The sequence below is a fragment of the Parasteatoda tepidariorum genome, chromosome 4, assembly GCF_043381705.1.
Source record: "Parasteatoda tepidariorum isolate YZ-2023 chromosome 4, CAS_Ptep_4.0, whole genome shotgun sequence".
NCBI classification, from domain to species: domain Eukaryota; kingdom Metazoa; phylum Arthropoda; class Arachnida; order Araneae; family Theridiidae; genus Parasteatoda; species Parasteatoda tepidariorum.
This window is the reverse complement of record NC_092207.1, coordinates 52,562,239-52,590,102: the sequence shown is the minus strand read 5'-3', so window position 1 is coordinate 52,590,102 and position 27,864 is coordinate 52,562,239. Positions and strand designations below refer to the sequence as shown.

Here is a 27,864-nt window from a genome sequence, read left to right as displayed (position 1 = left end):
AAACTAATTATTTTCCGGATGCTACAAAACAAAACTAAATCGCCATTTCTTTCAGTTGGGGAATATTTCCTCATCTGCTGCATTGCCGAAAAGTCTTGCCATTAAACTAAGAAAAGAACTAAAGAAAAAAAAAATTACAGGGACCCACTTGGAGAGAATAAATCGTAGCAACTCCTGGTCAAACTTTTGCGTGTTTATTTATTTTCTTAATTGCAAGTTTAAAATCCATTTGGCGCTTCGGCGATTGCAGTTGGCGCGACAGACCAAGATATGGAAATATCTACTATTGTTCTCTATACCGTCATTTTGCTTCAGAAATATGAACTCAATAGCGAAGTGCGCAACAGCCTCAGGCAAATAGTCAAAGGGAACATCCAATTGATGACTATGTGCACTAAAATTTTATATATGGTCCTATATTGCTTATATTATTTTCATCAAGGAATTTAATTTTTGTATTACATAAATATTTGACTAAAACAAAATATTTTATAAAGAATGCAATTTAGTTTTTAAACTCTTAGGTTATTAATTTTTTAAAACAAATTAGGAACAATTTAATGCTAATAATAAATTTTTATAAAATAATTATTTCATGGATTTAAATTTATTGGAATAAATATCGTAACGATGTTTTTTTTTCTTCTCATCGTAACTTAATAAGTTTTCCCTTTTTCTGCACGACACTGCATAAATGTGATTTCAAAACATAATTAAATTTAATTGTACGAAGAATTTTGAAGTGTGTACCATTGCTTTGCTGTTGTAATCAAAACTTTACTTTTTTAAATTGCTTAAACCCAAGTTTTTTCTCAAAATATTAAACATTATTTTATCCAAGCAATTTTCTAGACGTAAATCAATCTTTATTTGAAATGAATCATGAAGGTTAAATTATATAAACTAGATTCTCAGACAAGAAAAAAGGGTAGATAATCAAACTTTCTGATAACGAACTATATCTCACACGTTTTTTGCTGTCTTAAAAATTCTCAAGAACGTGCGAACGCATTTTAAATGCAGCAAAAATCATTCTAAATTTATGGGAAGATTCGTCCAGGGAAAGTGTTATGAGAAGTTCTTTTTATCAGCAACTATTCACCTGTTCTCATCTCCGTTATTGCCAACTAGATAATAATATTCAGCTCATGAGAAATATTTTGCGTGCTGGTTTCTCTGTAATGAACTTTCTCACAGATGGCTCTCGACGGTTGAAGTGATGGCGCTTGAGAACGTAACTGTTAACTGTGTTGAATTTAAAGTGTTCCATCCGATGTTTAAAAAAACAAATCACGTTCGATTTTCTTCTTTAAAAATATTGCTACTTCTTGCATTATCGGATTTTTACATTCACTTTAATCGAAAAACTAAGTTTTCTTAATCGGGCCAGATAAAATTTGATTACGTTAATAACTTTTTTTTTTTTGAGATTATCTAGAAAAATCTTTGATTTTTTTCAAGGAACATTTATAAGATCATGATAAAAATTCTTTAAATTGCAAATAAGGAACCGTTTTAGAAAAGTGCAACCTGTCGATTTCGGTTACATGCTTTAGAAGTTGACAACCTATTGAAGTTGATCTCTGTTATCAAGTTCTCAATATATTACATATAATCAAAGAGAGTTAAACCGTTGTTATCTGGAACCCTGCCCATCTTGTATGTTGACCGCAGAAATAATTCAATTTTGTCTTAGGGTGAGAGAATTCTATTCTAAGCCCCCCAAAAAGAATTTTTTTGGGAGGAAATTTTCTAGCCTAATATGTTATGTAATGGAATCTCATTGATTCGGCAAAATAGTAGTAAATTTTAACTTTAACCCTTTTGTGAGTTGACCGTATGAAAAAACTATAAATGGCTTTTGTAACTAATAAGATTTATTAGTTCGTGTAAAAAAATACATTTTAAATGTTGAAATGAATATAATTTTAAATTTCATAATTGCATATTTTACTTATCTTTACTTTAAGAAATCATTTATACTAAAAACATAATCTACATCACCAAAAAAATTCGCATGTTTGCTAATCAGTATAATATTTATGTAATGAACTGTAATTTATTTCTGTAATTACTCACATTTCGGGAAGAATTCTGTATCATAGTTTGTGGCGGAATAATATCCAAATCTTGGCAACTTAAAAACATACAAGGGAACCAACTTATATATAACTTATAGAGATTTGCCTGAGTTGCTACCTGCTTTATTTTTTTAGAGAAATTAGAAATTTAAAACCCATTTAGCGCCTTTGTGATTGTTGTTGGCATGACATCACGATACTAAAATATCTCAAAATAATGTTCTACTATACTTTTCAATGTAAAAAATTAAAAGAAACTGTATTTGTTTTAATTTCTTAAGATAACAATTAAATTTATTTCGTTTCTAATTTTCAGGTTTCTATTTTCACTTAGTTAAAATTGGCAAATTTAGTTAACTACTAAAGCAATGCACCATAAGTGGTTATCTTGCACACTTTCCATTGTATTACGTAAGCACAATGTTAGATCCCTTCTCTCCCCCTCAGTCAGAAAATTAAACAAATTTCAATTCTCTCTTTGTTTACGTGATATTTTTTTTTTAATTTATTAATTTCTTCTTATATAATTATTTTTGAAATTGACGAATTTAATGTTTTACTCAAGCATTACTTATACTTCTCCTCCCTCTTTTTTCTGTAAAAATAATCAAACAGAAACTCCTTTGTGTGAAGAATATGGAAATGGCAACTTTTCAACCCTTTTACCAGCAGAAATAAGCAAGAAGTATACCTTGCTCCCTTGTCAGAAAAAATAAGCAAATAGCAAACCCGTATGTTCCATGTCAGAAAAAATAAGCAAAACTCAAACCTTGTCTCTCCTTCGATGCTTGCATAATATTTGAGCAGCCCCTAAATAAGTTGCTTTCCCTTTCTATTGAATTCTAGTTACATTCTTTTGTCTTAAGAAAATGAGTGCAAGACTTTTATATACCCAATTTTTTTACTGAAGTTTAATGCATCAGTCATTTATATCTTTTACACAAGTTAAGAAAGATGTTCTATAATCTTACTCAAATTTCTCTATAAAATTATCTTTTTTAAAAACCAGAATATTTTAAAACAACTTGTAAATTTATATTGAAAAAGTAGCAATTCATTCCATCTTATTCTAAATCAGGAATTTTTGAAAAAAAGCTTTGTATACCGTACAATCTACTTTTTTAAAAACTTAATATATTTAAAATTTTTGTTCCATGATCAGATTTTAAATAAATATCTGTAAGAATGTTTTAATATATACTATATACATCTCAATTGTGTTAATTAATAAACTGAATAATTAAAAAGAAATTTGTTTATCAGATTCTGAATATTGAATCCCAAAGAGAATATGTATACATTTTTACTGTTTTGTGCATTATAAAAATGAATATTTAATAATAAAAATACCCTTTTCATCGGATTCTAAATTTTGAACCTCAAGAAAAATTGAATTTTTAATCGAACTAATTCAAAAACTGCATATTTTGAAAAGTATTTTTATAGGATATCTCAATAAAAGTTTTTATACATCTTACACTTTTCTTATATTAAAATTATAAATATTTAAAAACATGTGTAAAAGAGTTGAAAATACGGAAAAAATATTTAAAAAATATGTACACTGTAAAAAAATTCTGGATCAAATTCCGAAACGAAAATTTGTTACATCGTAATTTTTATAGTGATAATTACCTTAAAATCACTGAATCTTTCCAATAAAATAAATATTACTTTAAAAATTACAGTATAATATTTTATGGTAAAGTGGATTTTACGGATGATGCACTCAAAATGCCGGTACATTATACCGGAATTTAATCCGGAATTTTTTACCATGTAGAGAAACTGTTTTTGTACAAACAAAATAAATTTTCTACTAATTTACTTTTTTTTTTAATATTTTTGATAAGCTCAGGAAGTTATGTTTAAAACATTTCTCTATAACCTTGTCAAAGCAGTTAAAATTAAAAACCTTAATTAAAATTACAATTAAAAGTTGTATGAAAAAAGATTTTAAGATTTTTAATAGGCTTAAGAATTTAATAGCTTTGAAAGAATTTTTTAATTAAAAAAAATTGTGACAGATCAATTAACATCTCGCGCACTAAATATCTGAAACAAGAATAGCGAGATGTAAAAAACTTCTATAAAAATTAATATTTTTATTAAAAAAAATTATAAAAGTTTTTTTATAAAAATTAATATTGACTGAAAAGACGAGCAAAGAAATTTAACAAGTAGAGTTTAAACATAATTATATTTGAAATTCCATAATCCGATAAATAACATTTACGTACTAAAAATTACTATAATTAAATACTTTTCTGTTCAACTTTCATTTATTTTATTTTTTTTATTCTAAAATATGACAAATAGTTTTAAATCTTTCATGAAAACCATAGCAAAAGGTGAAACAAACGATTCTTGGTGAATGCGTTTTAAGATGGGTGACTATACCTTGAATAAACTTCAAGAAGTCATTTGCTTAGCCAGAACAGTCTAAATAATTTTGTTTTGCCCTGCTTCCAAATTATAATTATTAAAATCGTTATATTCCATCAAAATCCTACAATTATAGCAAATGGAGCAATTCCGTTTGGACTCTAACTGTAATCGTGACCAGTGTGTCCTTCCATCGAACTTTATCGTACCGTAAGTAGAAGTTGTAGTTAACCTTGGTGTGAGATAATCGTTTGTCTAATTTAAGAAACCCTTAATTAACTGCCAAAGGATTTAGTCATGCGATTAAAAGCGAAGTAAAAAAGAACTCTTATTCCCATCAAAATTTTTCATCTAATGATTACATCGGTGTATGCAAATAAAATATAGTTATTTTGTGAAGAAAATCAGGTCATGTGCTGACTCATTCGCAAATTTTAATGTGTTTCCCACAAGGCGAGATGATTAATGGAGTTACATGTGAGAAAAAACATTTCGTTGATGTAAATAGCATTTTAAAATTACTATATCCAAAATTTATTTCCGATTGCCAAAATTTATATATTATTATTATCTTTTATTTTCTATCATAATTTCAAAGTTAGTAATATTTTTTTTCTTTCTATAAATATCATTAATTATTTTATAATTTCTTCTTACTAATATTAAGCAAGTTATTACTATATTTAATTATTTCAACCCTGAAATTCGCTCATGCTTACTTTAACTTTAATAAAATAAAACTCCTCAAATGATATTATAAAACAATTAATCCTTGATTATGTGATGTATGAATTTTTGAGGAACCTAAAATTAGATTAAATGTTTTTCACATAAGACAGGGATAGAAATTTAATTCATTTGCTATCGTGGAATATTATGTACAGTTTTGTTGCGTTTAATGACTTTTTTTCGACCGAACATGCTATCCTTGTTGTCAGTTTAAACCCCCTGTATATTTTAAACTGTAAGCACTGGGTTTCTTCATTTATTGTGAGACACAAAACTATGACTTTTCCTTTTGCAATTAGGTGAACATGCAAAATTGAATTGGCAATTGCACGTGCAAGCAGAAACTAAGCAGTTTCCAAGCAGAGCTTATAGAACCGCTGAAACTTTCTTGATTAGAATTCGCTATCTCTTTGAAATTTCGCACGCGAAGAACATAATAACTAAAGACATTTTATTTGCTGTTGACACTTATACACAAGCAACTGAACTTATGAACAAATGATATTTTCGAATGAATAATATTTTTGAAAGAATGATATTTTTGAACAAATGATAGCTTTATGAACGAATGATATTTTCGTTTTGGAATAATAACTTTATTATGACAGCATTCCTTGTCTTCTATTGATTGTAACCACTTTTTGTACTTTTAATGAAAATAATGCTTTTACATATTAGAAAAGTCAGTATCAAAATTTCAAGAATTTAAACTTCTTATCGTAGTCCTTTTTTCGATGCACAGGAGTTTAAACAGTAAACTTTTACAATTTTAAAAAAAATGCTTAAAACTTAAGGATTATTTTTATCGGTTAATTTAATATTGTACGAAAAATTTTAAGAAATATATAAAAAAAATTTTAAATTATTAAAATATTTTACTATATTTTAAACGAAATCTTTTAAATATCTCTTACATTAGATAAAAATTAAATACGTTTTTCAAAGCATTTTTTATATGCTATATACTAAAACTTTTTACTGTGCATATTTTAGTTAGCATGTATAGAATTTTTATTGACCGTGAAAAAAGGAAAATGTTTACAATTTTTGTCAATTTTATTGGTCTATACTCAAATATATGCAAATTCGATTTCCATGAAGAAGGAAAATTTAAAAATAATCTATATCATATTGATTTGAGACTTTCATTTAAATCTAAAACTTTACTTCAGTGTTTTTTGTTTAAATAAACTTGAAGCGGTAATTAATTAAAAAAATGTATATTTTTTAAAGACACTTTTCTCATCTTCACAATATGTAACCTTAGAAAGTTTTAATTGAAAAAATAATTTTAAAAAATTGAACATAAAAACACTATATCTTATGCATTGAACAGAATACTAAATAGAAGTTAAAAACGTGAGAAAATAAGAATGTGGTTAAAAAAATACTATTGTATTATAAAACTGTTATTTGATCAGCTAGCCATAATTTTCTTTAAAAAAAATTCTTTCCCAACTAATTAATTTAAATTTTACTACAAAATAAAACAAAATGAGTTGGGAACGAGCGAAAACGTTCTTTCACTTGTGAAAACGATAAATAACAAGACTGAAGACAAAATATCAATGAAGGGAGAATATCAAAAACAGCAACCTCAAATCAAATAAACTGAAGTCAACCTCACACTTCCTATTCTAGACCAGGCGCCATCGTTATATAAAAAATAAATAAAAATGAGGAGCCTGTATAGCCTTTCAGACGATTTCCCACGTCCCAAACTGTCAGCACCAAGCTCACTTTATCCAGAGGCTATTCATCCATCTCAGATCTACTCTTTTGAAAACCCTCCCTCAACCAGGGGCCATCACCCCTAGGGTTTATTGTTTTTATATACCTTTACCTCTTTCAGATTTATTATTCGATTCTTGTAGATTTGAAACTAACTAAATGACTGCTTTGTTTTCTACTCTTTATAATTTTACATTTCCCACCCTTTCTCTAAAGAAGATTTTCCTGTTTGTTTTTATTTGAATTTAAACCAAAGCATATTAATAAATAACTAGAAATGACTATTTCAGATGGATGGATAAAGTGGTCATTAAATTCAATATTTTTTTGAAATTGCGGAGATAAAGTATTGTAGTTAAATGTAACGATTTCGAAGAAATAGATAGTTATTTACTTTCTTGTGGTCGTTTTTTTTATAGTTTCGTCCATAAGAAAACAATTGGTAATTTTTATAATGCATATTAACTTTAAACATAGGTTTTTCTTAGAATAAATATTTCAAATTTAATGAATATTGCCTTGAATTTTGATTTTCCTGAGTTGAAATTATGTATAATAAAAAATATCACCAGCCAGCATTGTTTATATTTTAATTTATTTCTTTAAACATTTTTTGGTTATCTTTAGAAATTTAATACATTAAAGAGACTTTTTGTAAAAAATTTCATCTGGTACGAATGAAAAATATTTTGATTTCAACTAAACTTATGCTTCTTTTTGTAGACTGTTGTGAATTGTTTTATAAAGTGTTGACTATATATACTTATACTTTGAAGATGTAATTTAGCAGGGAATAGACAATTAATCAATTTATGTATACTTTTTTAATATGTAAAATTAACGTTTTATTTAAATAAAAATGGATAAAAGCCTTATGTGAATAACCCATTAACACCAAACAAGAATGCATTGTATTTAAAATGGATTTAAATAGGTTTTTTGAAAATTTTATTTGAGAATGACAGTTAATGTAAGCCAACTCAATAGATATATATATTATAAAATACTCAATATATATATGTATATTTGATAATAGGAAAAGGAAATTGGATTTAATAACCCAATTAATTACAGCAAAGCGACACAAAAACAATAGATTTATTTTTTTTAATCCTATTACTCATAAATTTAGTGATGTAAAAATCTTAATAATAATAAAACTAGTTTTTCTTTTACTGTAATCATTATCACACCTTTTAAATGCATTAATTTTATTTCTATGTAGAAGTTCACAATATTTAATTAGGGATAATTTAAATGAAAAAAATTTCAAAAAAATCGAGACGAAGAAGAATTTGCAAAATTCAAGGTAAACAAAGGTATTGAAATTGTATTACTGAAAAGCCTTTGAATAAAGAAAAATATTAAATTTTTAAACTTCAAAAGTATAGAATTTTTTCTCCAAACTGCTCCGAAATTGTTGATTAAAATTACTGTGAAAGCGTAGGAAAATACCGCTCCCAGATCTCTTAACTCCAAAACAGGGTTTTCATTTTTTCTCAAAGTTGCACTTGCTTCAAAAAAAAAAAAAAAACAAAAAAAAAATTTTGAAGTAGGGCAAATGATGATGCTGGCTCATTTTGTATCCGTGAAAAGTTATTTATGTATTTTGAGAAGAACTTCGATTTTTAACTCCAATTTAAAATAAAGTAAAATTATTACTCCTAAAGTATTAAAAAGAATAATAAAAAACCATCCCACCCAAAACACTCAAACAGCACGGACTCCATTTTTTCCCCCGTACAATAATTGTTTCAAGTACAATAATACGTAATCACATCACTGTGTATAATAGATCATTCCCCCTCTTTTGAGATTCTATAGATTCTGAGAAAAACTTAAAAGGTTATTAACTGAATTTGAAAATAGCAACGTATCGTTTAGAATTCTAATAAAATTACGACAGATTTAAGATCCAAAATAAACACTTTTTCGTGACATTTGCTCTCGGGGATTGTCATTCCAATGTTCGCGTGGGACCCTTTTATTTCTCCATCCAATTTTGCTCATCATCTGATTCCCGAGAAGGGTACAAAGGTTTACCATCCAAGTGGAAACCAGGGTTGTCAACCCATGGGGGTTGAAGAAGGATTGGTCATTTCTAGTTACACCCTTACGCTGATGGGAACGCAGAAAAGACCTTTGACCAGTTCCGGTCGTCGCTCGCGACCAAATCGTAGCAATTTGCTCGTCCTTAGGTCACCTCGGATCACGAAATCGCGGCTTGTGATTTCTCCGTGTTCAGTCATTCATTAAACGATATTTATTAGACTAGGAAGCTCAGAATTTCCGATGTTCGTTTCAGTCATTAGCCGACGTTTCTTTTGTTCTTGAAAGGGCTGAAGAGGAATTTCTTGCCATCCCCCCATCCACCTTAAAAAGTTCTTTAAATCTGTTTTTTCCAGCTGATTACAGAGATTCCGGGTCGTATCTGAGGTTGCCAGTTTCATTCTTTTGGAGGGACATCATTGGAGGGCGAGGTGCACAAAGTTCGATACTGATTATTTTGCAGAAGACACGAACCTTTACGGTGGCGTGTCCTGAACTGAAATTATTCCATAATTCGTCTTTTTTTATCTTTTTCTGCGGGAAAAATTATGTTTCTTATTTAACTGGTGGTAATTTTTGGTGACAGCCGACCGGAACTGGATGGTAATTTTTATTGAGGTGGTGAACATGATTGGAAACATTCTGCTGATTTAGTTAAAGATAAATGTGATGTTCTATTGTTGAATGAAATGAGCAGCTGGAAGTATCTTTGATATTCAATTTTGTTAAGAATAATTAGATTTGGGCATTGAAAGATTTTAATAGTTTTTTTAGAATTTCTGAAAATTGTAAGATAAGATTTAGATATCGGCATGTTATGGGTCAAAGACTCGAAGGTTTTCCACAATTACTGAATAACATTTTAAGTGAATAGAATTTTTACTTTAAAAATGTGACATGGGATGTCATGAACTATATTCATGCCGTATGACCTCTTATGTTTTAGAAGAACGTTTATTTTCGCAATTCTTTTCAGTTTAATCAAACGAACAGTTTCTTTGTTCTTAAGACTATCGAACTTTTCACTGATTTTTACTTAATAAATATACCTAATTCTCTCTATTGTTAAAATTACAATTTTGGGATGAAATTTTCTAAATTTCTGGAAAGGTAATCGACAATTGGAAAAATCAAAAGAAAATTTTATTGTTAAGTAAATATTTATCGATGAAATCTGACAACTGAATAGGGCTAAAACGTATAATTTTTTGGAAAAATTTATTTTAATAGTGATGTTTACTCTTTTCTGTGAGGGCATTGCCTTGAATAATCATTGCAATTTAGTTACTTGCAGTATTTCATAAATAATATCCAACTTTCTTTGAAATATTTTAAAATACTAATAATGATATTTGAATTCTTCATGTTATAGTTTCTTATAAGGGAAATTACGTGACACATAAATAGTGACTGTTAATTTAAATAATATTTTAACATTTAACAATTAAATTTATATGAAATTAGTCCCACTTAGCCAATATTCGGACTATTTATGTTTCGTAATTCTTAAGTTGCTATAGTTCCTAATAGTAGAAATTAGTGATAGTTTCTAATATGGAATTGTCTCTATTGTTTTAGTTGATGCTATTGATTATATCATTGGTATCCTAATATTTGATACTATACATATTATATACATCGTAGTATAATTGGAAAGCAGGCTTTTTGAAAACTGACGATCACTTTTGTAAGGCTTTTTGCAGTGAGACTTGTAGGGGGATTGCTAAGAGACATCAGTATTTAAAAAAGAACCGGATTTTCCAATTACCCTACGACCTATATAAATTAAAGAGACACAAAAACAGCCAGAATGTAAGAAAGAATCCTCAATTTGTCATAATTTTTTATTCATAAAAGCTAAAATTTTTGCTTATAATTTAACCTGATTTCACTTCCTCTATTTCAAAAAAAAAATCAACTAAGTGAATTACAAATCGCTTGAAGAATTTATTTTCTGTCAGTGCTCTGTATTATTATTGCGACTAAACAAATGAAATGTTTCCACTTTAGATTTTTTTTTTAAATAAATGCATTTTAGTTCAGAAAATTAGAATCAGAACTTTCTCTATTAAAATTGTTTTTTTCACAGAAAATTATTATTAAAGGTTAGTGGCATTTTTTATTTGAATCGCATAAAAAAAATCTATATTTCAGAAAAAGTTTAGCAAACTAATTTTATAATTTATTTGTATAGCATTTGTATTTTACTCACCATTATTATAAATAAAATATCTTGTTTTTCATTGACTTAAAATAAAATTGTGACCACCTATAGCACTAAGAAAGGCTTTTATTTCTTTGGAAAAAGCCTATTTTATTCCATTTAAGGCTTAACTCTATTCAAATTAACAAACTTGTATTCGAATGAACAAATTCCTTTTTCTTATCCCGATTTAAGTTAACTCCAAATTAAAGAATATTTTCTAGTTAAAATATGTCGCTAATGTTGCTTTAACACAAAAACCACAATTTTATTCCGTTTTTACGTCTCTTTCAATGTTTTTTTTTAAATTTATTTATTTCATTCTTTTTTTCAAGCAATCATGCAAGCAATTTTACCGTATTTTATTCCATTTAAGGCTTAACTCACTTCAAATTAACGAACTTGCATTCAAATGAAAAAATTCCCGTATTTTATTCCATTTAAGGCTTAACTCACTTCAAATTAACGAACTTGCATTCAAATGAAAAAAATTCCCGTATTTTATTCCATTTAAGGCTTAACTCACTTCAAATTAACGAACTTGCATTCAAATGAAAAAATTACCGTATTTTATTCCATTTAAGGCTTAACTCACTTCAAATTAACGAACTTGCATTCAAATGAAAAAATTCCCTTTTCTTATCCCGTTTTAAGTTAACTCCAAATTAAAAAACATTTTCTAATTAAAACATGTCGCTAAAGACTACATGGCATATGTTGCTCTAACACAAAAACCACAAAATTAATCCCGTTTTTACGTCTCTTTAAATGTTTTATTTCATTCTTTTTTTCAAGCAATCTGAATAACGCACTCCATTTTACGACTTACAGATAAGAGAGAGAACTAAATGATCGAGTATAAAATCTGAACTTGTGCTAAAAAGAAAATTGTTCTCAATGTTATAGGTCAGAATCCCACGAAGTTATCATACGATTCTCGACTATGGGTCTGCCAATATTTACTTTTGCTGCTCCACGAATACGTGAGGATTTAAGATATGTGGGTCGTGATTTATTTTCTGGTTTTCAAATACAAACAGACCACTTGAAATGCCTTTTTATTAATTAATTTCTTCAACCACGCAAAAACTAATTCTTATAAACAATAACGTGTTTCGAATTTTGATACTGGTGATAAATTTTGAAAGCGTTTTTTTTTTTTTCAACTATACTTTTCTTTAAAATTACCTTTTTTAAAATTTTGTTTTAATGTCAACTTATTAACTGGACATTATATGCCAACAAGACTTTTTTCCTCTGTACTGGTAGATAGCTTATATTTGGTAATAGAAGCTTTCTATCTTCAACTTCCATTTTTATTTTAAAAGATTTGGCACATAAATATTTCTGTTAATAAGTAGAGTAGTTACAGATATTTAATTTTTATTTTATAACCATCGTTGAAGAACCGACCCAATTTTATGGGTTTACGACTACTAATGTTCAACTTCGTAGCCTTGTAATTTTTAACCCAATCCAGAAGACAAGAGAACTCCTGGATCGAGTATTGGGAGAAATATGCCTTCGTGGAGGAATTTTTTATGGGGCTAACCCGCATTTGCGTTACATGGAGTGGAAGACCACGAGAACCTCCCGCGGTTAGCCTGACGGCAAGGGGACTCTAACCCATGATCCTTCTACCACTGAGGATATTTCACGTCAGTACTGTGGTCGGTGCAAGCCGGATGCGGAATTCGTATCCACTGGGATTCGAACCCGGTTCGCCTCATTGGAAGGCGAACGCTCTATACCCTGAACAATCGCGGCTCAGGACATTATGGATATTATACTTCTGCCAAGAAGATAAAAATTAAATGGTTTTACTACCTGTTTTTTTTTCCTTTTCAGGTAATTTATGTTCTGTTATCAACGTCCGAATTTTTCTATTGTAGTAATGCTAAGAACGTTTCTATTAAAAATGCATGCAAAAAAAATTACAAAATCTTCTAATTTTTCTTCCTTGAAACTAAATTTTCCCTTACATTTACTAAGCAACGAGCTTGACCTCTAAGAAACTTTCCCTAAACACCGTAAAGTGTTCCCTCGTAAGTGGAGAACCTTGTTGATATTTTTACTTTCTCATTAAACCGACTTTAAAAATGATTTAGATATAAGAGAAATATATTATATAATATTTCCAAGTTATAAAAAGATATAGGTGTCTGTTAAGGTTATGGGTAACTTGCTATATTTTAGACAATTTATAATTTTCCAGCCATGTTATTAGACTTCAGGCATCGTCTTATTAGATTTTAGGCGCATCTTACTAAGTTATAGACATGTTATCAAGTTAGAAGTCGTGCATCTGCTCAGATTGTATTTATCTAATTTGGTTAAAGGCAAAGCACGCTATTAAGCTCTAGGCATTACAAAATAATAATAAAACTTGTGTAAAAAAACGATTTTCATTTTGACTGCGTCTTCTCCGAATTTTTAAAATTAGAGAAAATTTTTACGCTGCTGCACCCTTTTAAAACGATCAAAATACATACAATATAGATTCGAAGGATAAAATGATATTAAATTAAAGTAAAAAATGATATGTTGTGCGACACTGTTATCAAATAAAAACCTTTATTCATAATGAAATGAAAAAAAGAGTTTTCTTCTTGCTAATATTATTCAGTTCAGTGTTGTTTTTCTTTAAAGTCACTTTCCAACCGAAACGAAAGATAGAACGGAACTGTTTGGCCTTTTCAGCCCTACACTCCCACCTACCCCTAATATTTCATGAAAGGTGTGAGAATAAAAAATAAAAAGGATACATAAAATATAAGTAAAAAAATTGGGCCATGTAACGCTCCAGCGATTGGTTGAGTGACTAATCCACACCCTTCATCCACGGGAGAGAGCAAACACGGGGATTGCGAGATGCATATGCAGCAGGTGACGGAATATATTCACCTACGTTCGACTTCTATCTATCTAGCACTTACCTTTATCACCTTTTACCTTTTTTTATTTTATTTTCTCTCATTACATTTGAAAGATACAATTGATTTTGTTATCACAGAAATGTTCTATCTTCCACATAACATTTCAACATAGTTATGAAATTTTAATATCCATAAAGGAAAAACTTTGAACTTAAATTTGAATGGTTAGGAACTTTGTAGGAAGTAGTTTTAACTTTAAAATATGTGAATCTTTGTTTAAAAGAATGTTAGTTTGATCATGATCATTAAAAACTAATTCATACTTCTAGTATTGCGTTACAAGATTAATGCAAAAAAATGATTATTAGTTTGGCTTTATTTTATTTCATATACGGCGTTGAACAGAAGACTCAATTCTGAATTGACGACTTTCAATGTTCAACTCCGTAGGCTTGTAATTTTGAACCTAAACTCAGAAGACAACAGAACTCCTAGATCAAGTATTGGGACAAACTTGGTGGAGGACTTATTGAGGGAACTAACCTGCTTTTGCGTAACATGGAAGGGAAAACCATGAAAATCACTCGGTTAACCCGATAGCAAGGGGATAACCCATTATCCGTCTACCACTGAGGATATTTTAATTCAGCACTGAGGTCTGTGCGAGACGGAAGCAGTATTCATATTGACCAGCCCTCGCAGGGTTTCGAACCTGGGTTTCTCATTGGGAAGCGAACGCTTTATCCCCTGAGCCACCATGGCTCTATTATAGTTTGATTAAGGAAAAAAACAAAATTAAATTTAAATTTGATTATTTATTAATTATTTTAATTAATAAAAGAGCAATCATTAGATGAGTAAGGAAATTAGATTAAATAATGAATTGTTGTCACATATAGATGAATTGTGACATACATATAAAACTATTTCACAAAATTTTTGCATTATTTGCAATCCCGAAACACTAGAGAGCAAAATAAGGCAATTTTGTTTCTGACTGGTTAGTTGTAGCATTTTTAACAGTGGCACCTTTTTAAAACACTTCTTCAAAAATGTAAGTTTTAAACGAGCAAAAAAACTTGTTAATATTCATGCAAGGCATTTCTTTTGAAAATAAAATAAAAATTTGAAGAAAATGAAAAAATAAAATTTGTCGAAACAAACGTGAAAGAAATATTCAGAATATAATAAAATATTCATAGTAATTTACTATTTATTAAAAAATATAATAATAAAATACAGATGGAGGTCATTTTCTACGAAAAAGTTTACTGTTGTGTGGTGCCTACCGGGCAATTTTTTAATCGCCATTGCTTATATTTAGTCGCCTTATGGCGGCCATTGAGTTTGCCCTATACAAAACACGCCAAACTAATGCATATTCTATCCTACGCTGTACGGCAATTCAAAATGAAAGTCTTTTATATTCTAAGCAATTTCTGCAAATAATATTTTATTTATCGATATGCAGCACTTAATTATTTTGCATTTATGTTCTTTTCAAAATTCAATGCAATTCAGTTTTAATTAATTATGTTTTTTTATAAGCTTCAGACGAATTGCATGCTTATATATTCGCTTTTAAACGAGCCAGAGTTTATTGTTATTTTCTTTTACGTTTGAATAATTATTTTATTTATTTATTATTAATTGATTAAGCTTTAGAAGTAACTTTCGCATTTTTATTGTATTAACCCCAAGTCTCCTCCATTTATATTAGATTTTTTGTTTATACTGCAAAATGTTTCGATTTGAATTTTATATTTTCTTTAACTCATATATTGAAACACCAAATATATTTCTCCAAATCTCAGCATTATAATCAGTTTTACATCTATGTCTCTTAAATCAAAAACATAATTTGAATAAAAATGGTTTAAAAACATTGTAAATCGTTTATAATGTGTTCATAAAATGTACCATTAATTTACGAACAGCATTAAGTGTAACTGGAATATTATTTAATTTTTCCAAAAACGCTAACATAAAAAAATTAAACTCAGCTTGAACGGCTATAAATTGAGACATTTATGATATTAATCTGATAAATATGCCCCGATAAAAATATAACACTGCTTCATTTTGTTTCGATCGCTATTAAGACAATATTACAAGATCAAAAAGATAAAAAAAATATAGCACATGTAATCCATGAAAGAAAAAAAAAATAAAGCATAATCCATGAAACTCTTTAATACCATTAGAAGCTGACTCATTGAAGCTCCCATGGTGTGAAAAAAATATCACGCCTCTCAAGGAGGGAAAAAACTCGCGTGTTAAAAGAGAGAAGAAAAAAAATCGAAACCAATCAACGTCTTTTTTTTTTATTTATTTATTAATTTATTTTACCGACTGCTGCGGCTGGGAAGATGACCTTCTTAGAGCCTAAGTCATTAATGAATCTACTAATCCAAAATTGTCTTCCCATGCACCTGTTCCTCCTGCCGTATTGGCTACTTGGTGGCCCTCGGGCCATCAAAACAACAAATAATAATGACGACTGCTGTTATTAATCTTCAGGGCTGTGGGACAAAGTAAGCCTCACGCTTAAATCTGGCGTCTACGGTGTAGTTTGTTGGATGAATTTGGATTACAGTACTTTACTTTTAGAAGAGGTCAAACGGTATTTATATCCTCAAGCATTGAGCTTCCGTTTTAATTCGATGAGGTCAGGAACCTATGGGCGAATTATAGATTAAGTTTGTCGTTTGTTAGGTGAAATTACTTTTTATGTGTTACACTGTATTAATTTTTGTTTTACAATTTATTAAGTTCGTCACAAAATATTCTACTGCTATTATTCTACTCTAATTTCAAACAATAAAGCAACAAAAAATTTTAAAAAAAATTCTTTTTTTTAAATGGATTAAATTTGATAAGGTCAGTATGGGTGAATTATAGATTAATTTCGACGTTTGCTAGGAGAAATTACTTTTTATGTGTTACACTGTATTAATTTTTGTTTTACAATTTATTAAGTTCCTCACAAAATATTCTACTGCTATTATTCTATTTTAATTTCAAACAATAAAACCACAAAAATGAAAAAAATTTTGATTTTAAAATTGATTAAATTCGATGAGGTCAGAAACGTATGGGCGAATTATAGATTAAGTTTGTCGTTTGTTAGGAGAAATTACTTTTTATGTGTTACACTGTATTAATTTTTGTTTTACAATTTATTAAGTTCGTCACAAAATATTCTTCTGCTATTATTCTATTCTAATTTCAAACAATAAAACCACAAAAATGAAAAAAAATTTTGATTTTAAAATTGATTAAATTCGGCGAGGTCAGAAACGTATGGGCGAATTATAGATTAAGTTTGTCGTTTGTTAGGAGAAATTACTTTTTATGTGTTACACTGTATTAATTTTTGTTTTACAATTACAATTTATTAAGTTCGTCACAAAATATTCTATTGCTATTATTCTATTCTAATTTCAAACAATAAAACCACAAAAATGAAAAAAAAATTTGATTTTTAAGTGAATTAAATTCGATGAGGTCAGAAACGTATGGGTGAATTATAGATTAAGTTTGTCGTTTTTAGGAGAAATTACTTTCTATGTGTTACACTGTATTAATTATCGTTTTACAATTACAATTTATTAAGTTCGTCACAAAATATTCTATTGCTATTATTCTATTCTAATTTCAAACAGTAAAACAACAAAAATGAAAAAAAAAAAAAATTGATTTTTAAGTGGATTAAATTCGATGAGGTCAGAAACGTATGGGTGAATTATAGATTAAGTTTGTCGTTTTTTAGGAGAAATTACTTTTTATGTGTTACACTGTATTAATTATTGTTTTACAATTACAATTTATTAAGTTCGTCACAAAATATTCTATTGCTATTATTCTATTCTAATTTCTAACAATAAAACAACAAAAATTTTAAAAAATTTCTTATTTTTTAATTTTTTAAGTGGAATAAATTCGATGAGGTCAGAAACTTATGGGCGAATTATAGACTACGATTGTCGTTAGGAGAAATTACATTGTACATGTTACACCGAATTAAATTTTGTTTGACAAATACGATTTATTACGTTTGTCCCAAAGTATTCTACATTACTTGTTATTTACAAATATTCTACATTACTTGTTACAACAAAAATTTAAAAATTTCATATTTTTATTGAATTAAATTTGATGAGGTCAGAAATGTATGGGTGAATAATAGATTAAGATTGCCCTTTGTTAGGAGAAATTACTTTGTGTGTTACACTGAATTAATTTTTGTTCTACATATACGATTTATTGAGTTTTTCACAAAATATTCTATTACTATTATTCTATTCTGATTTCAAATAATAAAACAACAAAAATTAAGAAATTAATCTTCAATAGATTAAATTTGATGAGGTTAAATTTTTAGGGGGAACTATAGATTCAAATGGTCGTTTACTAGGAGAAATTACTTTTTATACGTTATCGTATTAGTATTTATTTTTCAACTACGATTAATTAATTTTTATACGTACTACTCCATAAAATTACTTGCTAATTTAATTTCAAATAATTCAACAAAAAAATTTTGGAAAATTCTTTTTGTATTTTATTTATTGGAATAAAACGAAAATTTATTTTGTCACCTAATACGAAAAACGAGTTATACATAAATTTCCTAATACGTATGTAATAATTTAAGGGGCACAGACGCTGGTTGCAAAAAAGATGCGCCCCACAATTTTGGTTAATGGTGTGACAAAAACAAACTTAGTTTAATTAAAACTAACACTAATAACACTTGATAAAAAAAATTGTAAACTGTTTTATTTTATTGTTCACTTCATTATAGTTTTAGTTGTGAAAGTTTATGTTGGAAAATGGCCATAAGTTTGATTATCATCAGTCATGCATAATGTTTGGGAAACGATGGAAATTTCTGTGATGTTGCACGGGCCTCCAATAAAAATTTGAACACTCGTAACTAGTTGGTAAATGATTGAAATTTTGTTTGGGGATTCATTCTATTTTACTATTAAATAGAAATTAATTCTGCGAGTAGTAGTTAGGGGACGCTTTAAAATTGTATTGCGATCAGACAAATACAGTAGTTACTAGTTCATATTCGAGCACTCTATTGAAATTCGAGCACTTAAGCATATACAGTAGTAGTACTAGTTAAAATTCGAGCACTCTAGTTGATAAGAAAAAGGTCAAAATTTAATGGCACATTCTTCTGTCTTAGACACTCAAACCAGTTAAAGAAAACGTCGTAAAAGTAAAAATTACATTAACAGGATATCACATCTAAATTGCTAATCAGAGAAATTCTAACCTAGTATTTACGAATTTCATGCAATATTTTATTAAAACTTGTTAACATGCATTCATAAAACTTGTAAAATGTAATAAATTAAGAATTGGGGGAATTTTGATAATTTTACATATTTTAGAATAAATTGTTAGTGCTATCGTTAATGATAAAAAAAATTGAAAACTTTATATTTTTTCCGCTTAAAAACAGTGTTACACGAGCTCCCATTTTTTTCAATGTTGTTAAAAGTCCATGAAAGATAAAAATTATAGTTTGTAAGGGAAAATGATTTCTCAGGAACTATTCGACCGATTTTGCTCACATTTCGTATTTTGCCATATAAATTACATTCTTTAAAATGATGTAAAATTTTTGCACTTTATTTTTCAAAATTTTTCAACTATTATTAAATAAAATAATAAAAAAGCAGTATATAATTTTTTAAAATTATTTTCGGTGTGGAATTATTTTGGGGTAAACGAATTTTATAATTATATGCAAGAAAATTTAAATTCCCTCAAAATTTTTTTCGAGATATGATGAAATACGCAAAAAGTAAAATTACGGGGTTAAACTTTCGACAGCTCCCCTGACCAAACTATTGGTTAAGACTAACTAATAAGTAACTATATTTAGAGGGTGAGGAATCTTGATCCGTCAAAAAAAAGGGGTTTTTTTAGAGAAAGTACGTTTTTGTGTCTAATATCGTAACTTACTCTGCACTAATTAGCATATTTGAGGACAACCCCCTCGAACCATTAGATTGAGTGCTAGTACATGAAAGTCCGATTATTAGATCAAATGTTATTTAGAGTAATTCAAATTTTATTTTATTTTATTTATTTATTTATTTTGCGCCCGCGCTGTATGTGGCATTAAAAAAATACCTAGGTGACGGATGTCAACTTTAACATGCTTGATAATATTAAAAGCAACATTTCATGTTAAAAATATTCCCCGTCTTTTTGAGTCGTTTAAATAACGGCAAGTTGTAACGATATCCAACCTATCAGTTTTTTATTTACACCTAATTAAATGCTTCGATTTTTTTTATTTTATTTTATTTCAATCGGATGTGATTCTTTGAATCATTAATTTACAATAATTATTAACGGTGATTCTGGTAAGTTGAATGAAATACCTCAGTTATTCCATCTGGGAGAAATTTCCTCATTAAACGTGGGAAGTAACAAAAAGAATAAATCGTGATTGGCGGGAAGCAAAACACGTGGGTTGTACTTGGCGCGTGTCACCACTACATCACTTCAAATTGGCGATTTACTCATCATTAATCAACACGCTGATTTTTTTTCTTCCTTCTCTTGCTTATGTAAAGAAATTACAACGAGAAAACGATTTAGTTTTTTGTCAAAATAAAATCAGTTTCTGCCAAAATCGAAAAAGAATAAGAAAAGTAGAGAAAAATATTAAATATTTAGAACATTACTGTAAATTTAAACTAGAAAAAAAAATGCATGCAATCAAAGGTAATAACATTCTACGTAACTATATATATATATATATTTATTAAGAAATACAACTATGGCTTTATACATTTAATGCTAATATGACCTCCTATTACAACGACCTTTCCATTATAACGACCAATGCATAAGTCCCGTTTGCTATTCCAAAGGAGCAGTGTTATTTTTATGTCCGTTAGTTGTACGTCCTCATTGAACTATTCATTCTAATATACCGACCGAAATTCAGTTATCCGGTCTGAAAAAAGCTTCATAGAAATTATTTAAACCATTATTTCCTTTGATGACACCCTGCAATAAAATATATATTTAAAAAAATCTGTTGTTGTCACGTCTAAAACGTAAAGCGCGTCACCATCGAAAATTTCTACCACTCCTTTTAAGAGTGATGTTTCGTACATTTTTCACTTTAGGTCTGAAAAAAAAAATAATTATTTCAGTTCACTTCAAAACTGTTGTTTTTAAAATTTTTATTTGAATTCATCATTAGCTTTCGTTTAGGAAAATTATTTTAAATATTTGTCATAACAACAGAAGGAGCACGCCAAGATCTTTTAAACTCACATTCGAAGAATAGTAAGAAATTACAAATGAAAAAAATTAGTTAATTATTTATTAAAAGAATAAACACTGAATTCAGTGATTCGAAATTTTAGACTGTTTTTGTACCTTTTTGTATACGACTAAGTCTACTATGATAGTCTAAAAGTTAACCATCATAAAAATTTTACTATAAAAGACTACTATATATATATTTTGTTATGGAGAAGAAAAACATAAAATCTAAGTTACTTTATTGTTAATTTTTCTAAAGAAATAAAAATGGACTTCAAATGCTATGTAATGTCTGATGCTTAAAGTGCCCACGGAATTTTTCAAGTAGATTAGACCAGGGATTGAATTTTTTGTTGCATTTATTCAAATACTCGATCTTGCCTAATTCGGATTTTAAATCTAAAAATTAGTTTTATTCTTAAATCTACAAAGTTTTTTCAAATGAAAAACGTTTCATAGAAATTATTCATACAAATTTCGTCTATTTTTGTCGAAATGTACGAGATTAAAGACATTATACATAACAAAGGGTAAATGTTGCAAACTTCTGTAGAGTTTTAGGCAAATCATCTTTATTAAAATTACCTAGGAATCTATGCTCCGAAATGTCGTAATACGCCGCTAAGAACGCTTCCTTATTATGACCCGTTCAGAAGTACACGAAGAAACAGTTCATAATAGGGAAGTGTTCCTAGCGGCTTATGACTGACTTTTCGGGCATGGTTTCCTAAACAATTTTAATCGAGATGATGAGTTCCAACTCCCCGAGAAGTTTATCGCAACATTTATGCAACTCCTTGTTTTATGTAACGTTTTCATAACAAAAATNAGGTTCAAACTTTGAATAGATCTTCAGACCAAACTCTTGGGGTTATATTTCCCAAATTGTGGCTGCACCTACATTTTGGGGACAAAAATCCACATCTACTGAAAAAAAAGTTATATTTATTTAGAGAAAGTACGTTTTTGTGTCTAATATCGTAACCTAAAATAGTGTCTGCATTAATTAGCATATTTGAGGACAACCCCCTCGAACCATTAGATTGAGTGCTAATACGTGAAAGTCCGATTATTAGATCAAATGTTATTTAGAGTAATTCAATTTTTATTTTATTTTATTTATTTATTTATTTTGCGCCCGCGCTGTGTGTTAAAAAAATACCTAGGTGACGGATGTCAACTTTAACATGCTTGATAATATTAAAAGCAACATTTCATGTTAAAAATAATTATTTGAGTCGTTTAAATAACGGCAAGTTGTAACGATATCCAACCTATCAGTTTTTTATTTATTCCTAATTAAATGCTTCGATTTTTTTTATTTTATTTCAATCGGATGCGATTCTGTGAATCATTAATTTACTATAATTATTAACGGTGATTCTGGTAAGTTGAATGAAATACCTCAGTTATTCCATCTGGGAGAAATTTCCTCATTAAAACGTGGGAAGTAACAAAAAGAATAAATCGTGATTGGCGGGAAGCAAAACACGTGGGTTGTACTTGGCGCGTGTCACCACTACATCACTTCAAATTGGCGATTTACTCATCATTAATCAACACGCTGATTTTTTTTCTTCCTTCTCTTGCTTATGTAAAGAAATTACAACGAGAAAACGATTTAGTTTTTTGTCAAAATAAAACCATTTTCTGCCAAAATCGAAAAAGAATAAGAAAAGTAGAGAAAAATATTAAATATTTAGAACATTACTGTAAATTTTAACTAGAAGAAAACAAACAAATGCATGCATTAAAACGTCATGTCATAGTGCGTATCTATATAAATATTTATTAAGAAATACAACTATGGCTCTATACATTTAATGCTAATATGGCCTTCTGTTACAGCCACCTTTCCATTATAACGACCAATGCATAAGTCCCGTTTGCTATTCCAAAGGAGCAGTGTTATTTTTATGTCCTTTAGTACGTCCTCGTTAAACTATTCATTCTAATATAGCAACCGAAATTCAGTCGCCGGATCAAACCGGATACTGTTTGAAAAAAGTTTCATAGAAATTATTTAAACCATTATTTCTTTAGACGACATCCCCCAATAAAATATATTAAAAAAATCTGTTGTTGTCACATCTAAAACATAAGGCGCGTCACCCCCGAAAATTTCTACCATCCCTTCTAAGAGTAATGTTTCGTGCATTTTTTACTTTAGGTTTGAAAAAAATAGGGTTATTTTTGAGTTTTCAGTCCACTTCAAAAACATTGTTTTTAAAAATTTTATTTGAATTTATCATTAGCTTTAATAAAAATTATTTTAAATATTTGAGATAACAACAGAAGGAGCACGCCAAGAAGATCTTTTAAACTTATATTTGAAGAATAGTAAGAAATTACTGAGGAAAAAAATTAGTTAATTATTTATTAAGAAAAAAATATATTAAATTCAGTGATTCAATGTGTTAGACTGCTTTTGCACCTTTTTGTATACGATTCGTTTTAGGTCTTCAACGATAGTCTGTAAGCTAACCATCATAAAAATTCTATTATTATAAAAGCACCATAGTAATTCTGATGAAGAGAAATAATATATATTTTGTTTTATGGAGAAAAAAAACATAAAACTAAGTTACTTATTAGTTACTAATTTTTCTAAAAAAAATTAAGAATGGATTTTAAATGCTATGTAATGCCTGATGCTTAGTATCCACGGAATTTTTCAAGTAGATAACACCGGGGAATTAATTTTTTTTGTTCCATTTATTTAAATACTTGATCTTTCCTAATTCGGATTTTAAATCTAAAAATTAGTTTTACTCCTGAAGCTACAAAGTCTTTTCAAGTGAAATTTTTCGCCCACTTTTTGTCGAAATGTACGAAATTAAAGACGTTATACATAACAAAGGGTAAATGTTACAAACTTCTGGGTAGTTTTGGGCACATTATCTTTATTAAAATTGCCTAGGAACCTATGCCCCGAAATGTCGTAATACGCCGCTAAGGACTCTTCCTTATTATGACCCGTTCAGAAGAACACGAAGAAACAGTTCATAATAGGGAAGTGCTCCTAACGGCTTATGACTTTTCCGGCATTGTTTCCTAAACAATTTTAATCGAGATGATGAGTTCCAACTCCCGGAAAAGTTTATCGCAACATTTATGCGACTTCTGACTTTTCGATGGAAATTCGACTGATTTTTCGATGGAAAGGACAGATGCCTCTTGAAAATTTTAAATTGCTTTAAAATGTATCTTTTTCGATGAAAAAGACAGATGCCTCTTGAAAATTTTAAATTGCTTTGAAATGTATTTTTTTCGATGAAAAAGACAGATGCCTCTTGAAAATTTTAAATTGCTTTAAAATGTATCTTTTTCGATGAAAAGGAGAGATGCCAGTGAATATTGAAATGGTCCCTATAGTAGTAAAAATAATTTCGGGTGATGAAAGGGCTTAATCAACGAAGTGGTCACAGAAAACGAGTGAGGTGGGTGAGAATGGGGCGCGCCCCACCCTAGTCGTGACTTGTGCTCTTGAGAAGGCAAAGGTTGAAGTCGACCCTCACTAAACATTAAGATTTTTTTCAAATAAAAAATTAGGTCTTCGTAGATAGAATCGAGGTTTAGTTCGGAAAAGAGAACGATTTAGCGCTTCCTGAAAGATTGGATCGCCAAGGAGGAGTGTAAGCATTGCACTAGATGAGAGTACTTGATAACGTAATACTCTCGGCTTGTTAGAGTGCTAAGCTCGTTCAACAATGAATTTAAATTTCATTTCTAGGTTTGGACGTTAAAAAAAGAGCTGAAATTTATGGTGTCAGTGTACCTGTCATTAGATAAAATAATTTCTTCAAAAATTTTATTATTATTTCTGACATGACTAAAATGCTATTTATATAAATATTGGTTTGTAAAAATTTCATTCGGTATTTTCATTGACGATATTATTTCGTAGATTTTTTTATGATGATTTGTAAATAAAAGTGTGTTTGGTATAAAGGGTTTAAATAATGAATAAAGGTTTTTAATAGCGTCTTACGTATCACATCGGTTTTGTTCAGTTACGATTAAGATTTTCAATAGTTTAGAGATAATTAAAAGTTTCATAATCACGTGCCTTCATCAACTGTTTATATTCATTTAGACGGTTTTATTTTTGATAGAAGATTTAATTTTTTATTTAATAGTTTTAGTTTTTATTTTAATTGTTTTTTAGATGATAATAAGATAGTTTAGATAATTATAGTGTTTATAGATAATTTTATTTTTTAATAATTTCAGAAGAATTTTTAAGAAGTTCAAAAATTGAAAAGCTTAGTGTAAGAAGTGTTTTAGTAGTATCTTGAAAAAATAATCTTATTTTCTAGATTTAAGAACGTGTTATAGTCGACCGTAAAAACAGAACATTAATTTGTTAAATAAGTTCTTCAAAGCGATTGCAATTTTCCGCAACCAGCTCTTATACTTCCAAAAGCTGATTTTCACAAGTTCACTAAATTAGCGTACACCAGGTCCTTTGTTCTCCCACTAGTCTCCTCAGTTATGAAATCAAAAATTAAAATATCTCCCTTGACTGTAAAATTTTTCCTTAATTTTCTTCATTTTTAAATTTTTTACTTTCTTTTCCAGGTAAAAGATGGCGAAGTTTAACTCCAGCTGAAAGACAACCCTATGTTCAAGAAGCAGAGCGTCTCCGACAGCAACACCAAAAAGATTATCCTCACTACAAATATCGACCTCGCAGAAGAAAGAGTACTAAACGAGCAACAACAGCGCCACCTACTAAGGGAGCACAAAACTCATCAGCTTCACAAGCAGCTGGAAGTACGGGTACACCATCACCCAGGTCCATGTATCCCAATGGCTACAATTCTTCTTACGAATCTCCAATGGTGTACACTCCTCAGCAGACTACTAATATAAACCTCAACACTATGGGTAGAATCGGATTTCAAAATCAGTCACCCAACTGCGACTTTTTTGGTGTTCAAACACCAGAATGTTCTCCAAACGGCAGTCCCGACAATGATGGAACTCTAGGAGGAAAATTCATAAAACGAGAAGCTTCTTTTGGTTTTGAGTACCCCCAAGAGAAAAATCCCAACTCCCGATTAGAAACTGTAAGAAGTTTACCAACACCGGATATGTCACCACCTCAAAATGAACAAGATTTGTGCAATCGTTTGGCCATGCAAAGAAAGGAAGTGAGTCAAGGGCGAGCCTCAAATGACACCTTGATCCAACTCATGTCTCAGTTCGGTGGAACATCAAACTACTTGAAAGACATTCGACCCCCTTATAGACTTCCTATGAGACTAGCTACCTCTACACTCCAGGCTCTCTCTGCTGCTTCAAACAATTCAGTTTACACCTTTTCTGAATCTGGACAGCCCACCCTTGTGCAATCAGTTTCTGGCGCTGATAACCAGCGTCGTGATTTTTATCACTCCTCGTCTTCCATGTCACCCACCCATAGTCCATCAACCTCGACATCCGATCGAAATAGTCCTTTTCCAACTACTAGCCATCTCTATAGTGCCCTGAGCAGATCACCAGGCTATAAGCACTTAGGCTCATACTCTTCCAATGCTATAGATTCTAGAACATTCTCATCAGTTCCACAAATTAAAGTTGAAGCTGAAGAATATAACTCCGATCCTGAACATCAGCTTCAGTTTATGCCAACCTACGGATCATCTTCATCATACCCAAACAACCCACCAAATTCCAGCTTTGGGTGCAACTACCCAACTCAGAACTCGACTGATTCCTCCTTGATCATGAACAAAAATACTCAACTTAGTGATGGAACCAGTTACAACCCAATAAATTCATCAGATGCTTCATTTACGGCCGATATCTTCGGAGATATCGATGGGAGAGAATTAGATCGATATTTGACAGGAGTTACAACTTCCTTCCCTTCATCCACCGAGTCAAACAGTGTTATGTCGGGCGCTCCGATTTCATTACGTTCTCGTTTGCAACAAGGACTTAGAAATGCGGACTATGGTGGCCAATTCCAGGATTATTCGAGACCTATGTATGGAAGTACCCTGACGGATGCTCCTTCTAGACAAAATAGCCTGCATCTTGGAACTGAAGAAGAGGGTGATACCATGACTGAAGCTTTTGCCGCCCTACGATCCATTATCAGTTAGCAAAAACCAAAGATACATAAAGAAACAGCAATAAGTATTTTTATTATTCTTGAAACTGTGATTAAATAGTTGTTGTCGAATGTTGATCAGTGCAAAGAGAACTTTATATGAACCTTATCATGATTTTTTCTTCCAGAACTGTTATATTTAAAAAGCAAGGATATTGTTTTAAGTTCAACCAAATACTTCCTAAGACAATTTGATTGATATTGTTGTAGAAATGATGATTATCATTGATTAATTTCTTCATTGACAAAGGAAAAATTGGAATTCTAGCTTATTGTTGATGTGTTTAACATTGTTGTAAATATGCAACGTAAACCTGGTGAATTCATTGCAATTGTACATATTATATCCATTCCGTGATATTCATTGTAAGTGCCTTGATT

The 27,864-nt window shown here is 29.5% G+C and overlaps 1 protein-coding gene across 1 annotated transcript in view; it reads left to right on the top strand.

Moving 5' to 3' along the window:
- The window catches only part of LOC107446198 (uncharacterized), a 79,032-nt gene extending 51,413 nt beyond the window's left edge, over positions 1-27,619 (top strand). The window contains exon 2 of the mRNA XM_016060784.3: positions 25,944-27,619. Coding sequence (XP_015916270.2) covers positions 25,944-27,475 — 1,532 coding nt within the window. The 3' untranslated portion in view covers positions 27,476-27,619. The remainder of the gene's footprint in view (positions 1-25,943) is intronic.
- Positions 27,620-27,864: the final 245 nt, after the last annotated feature.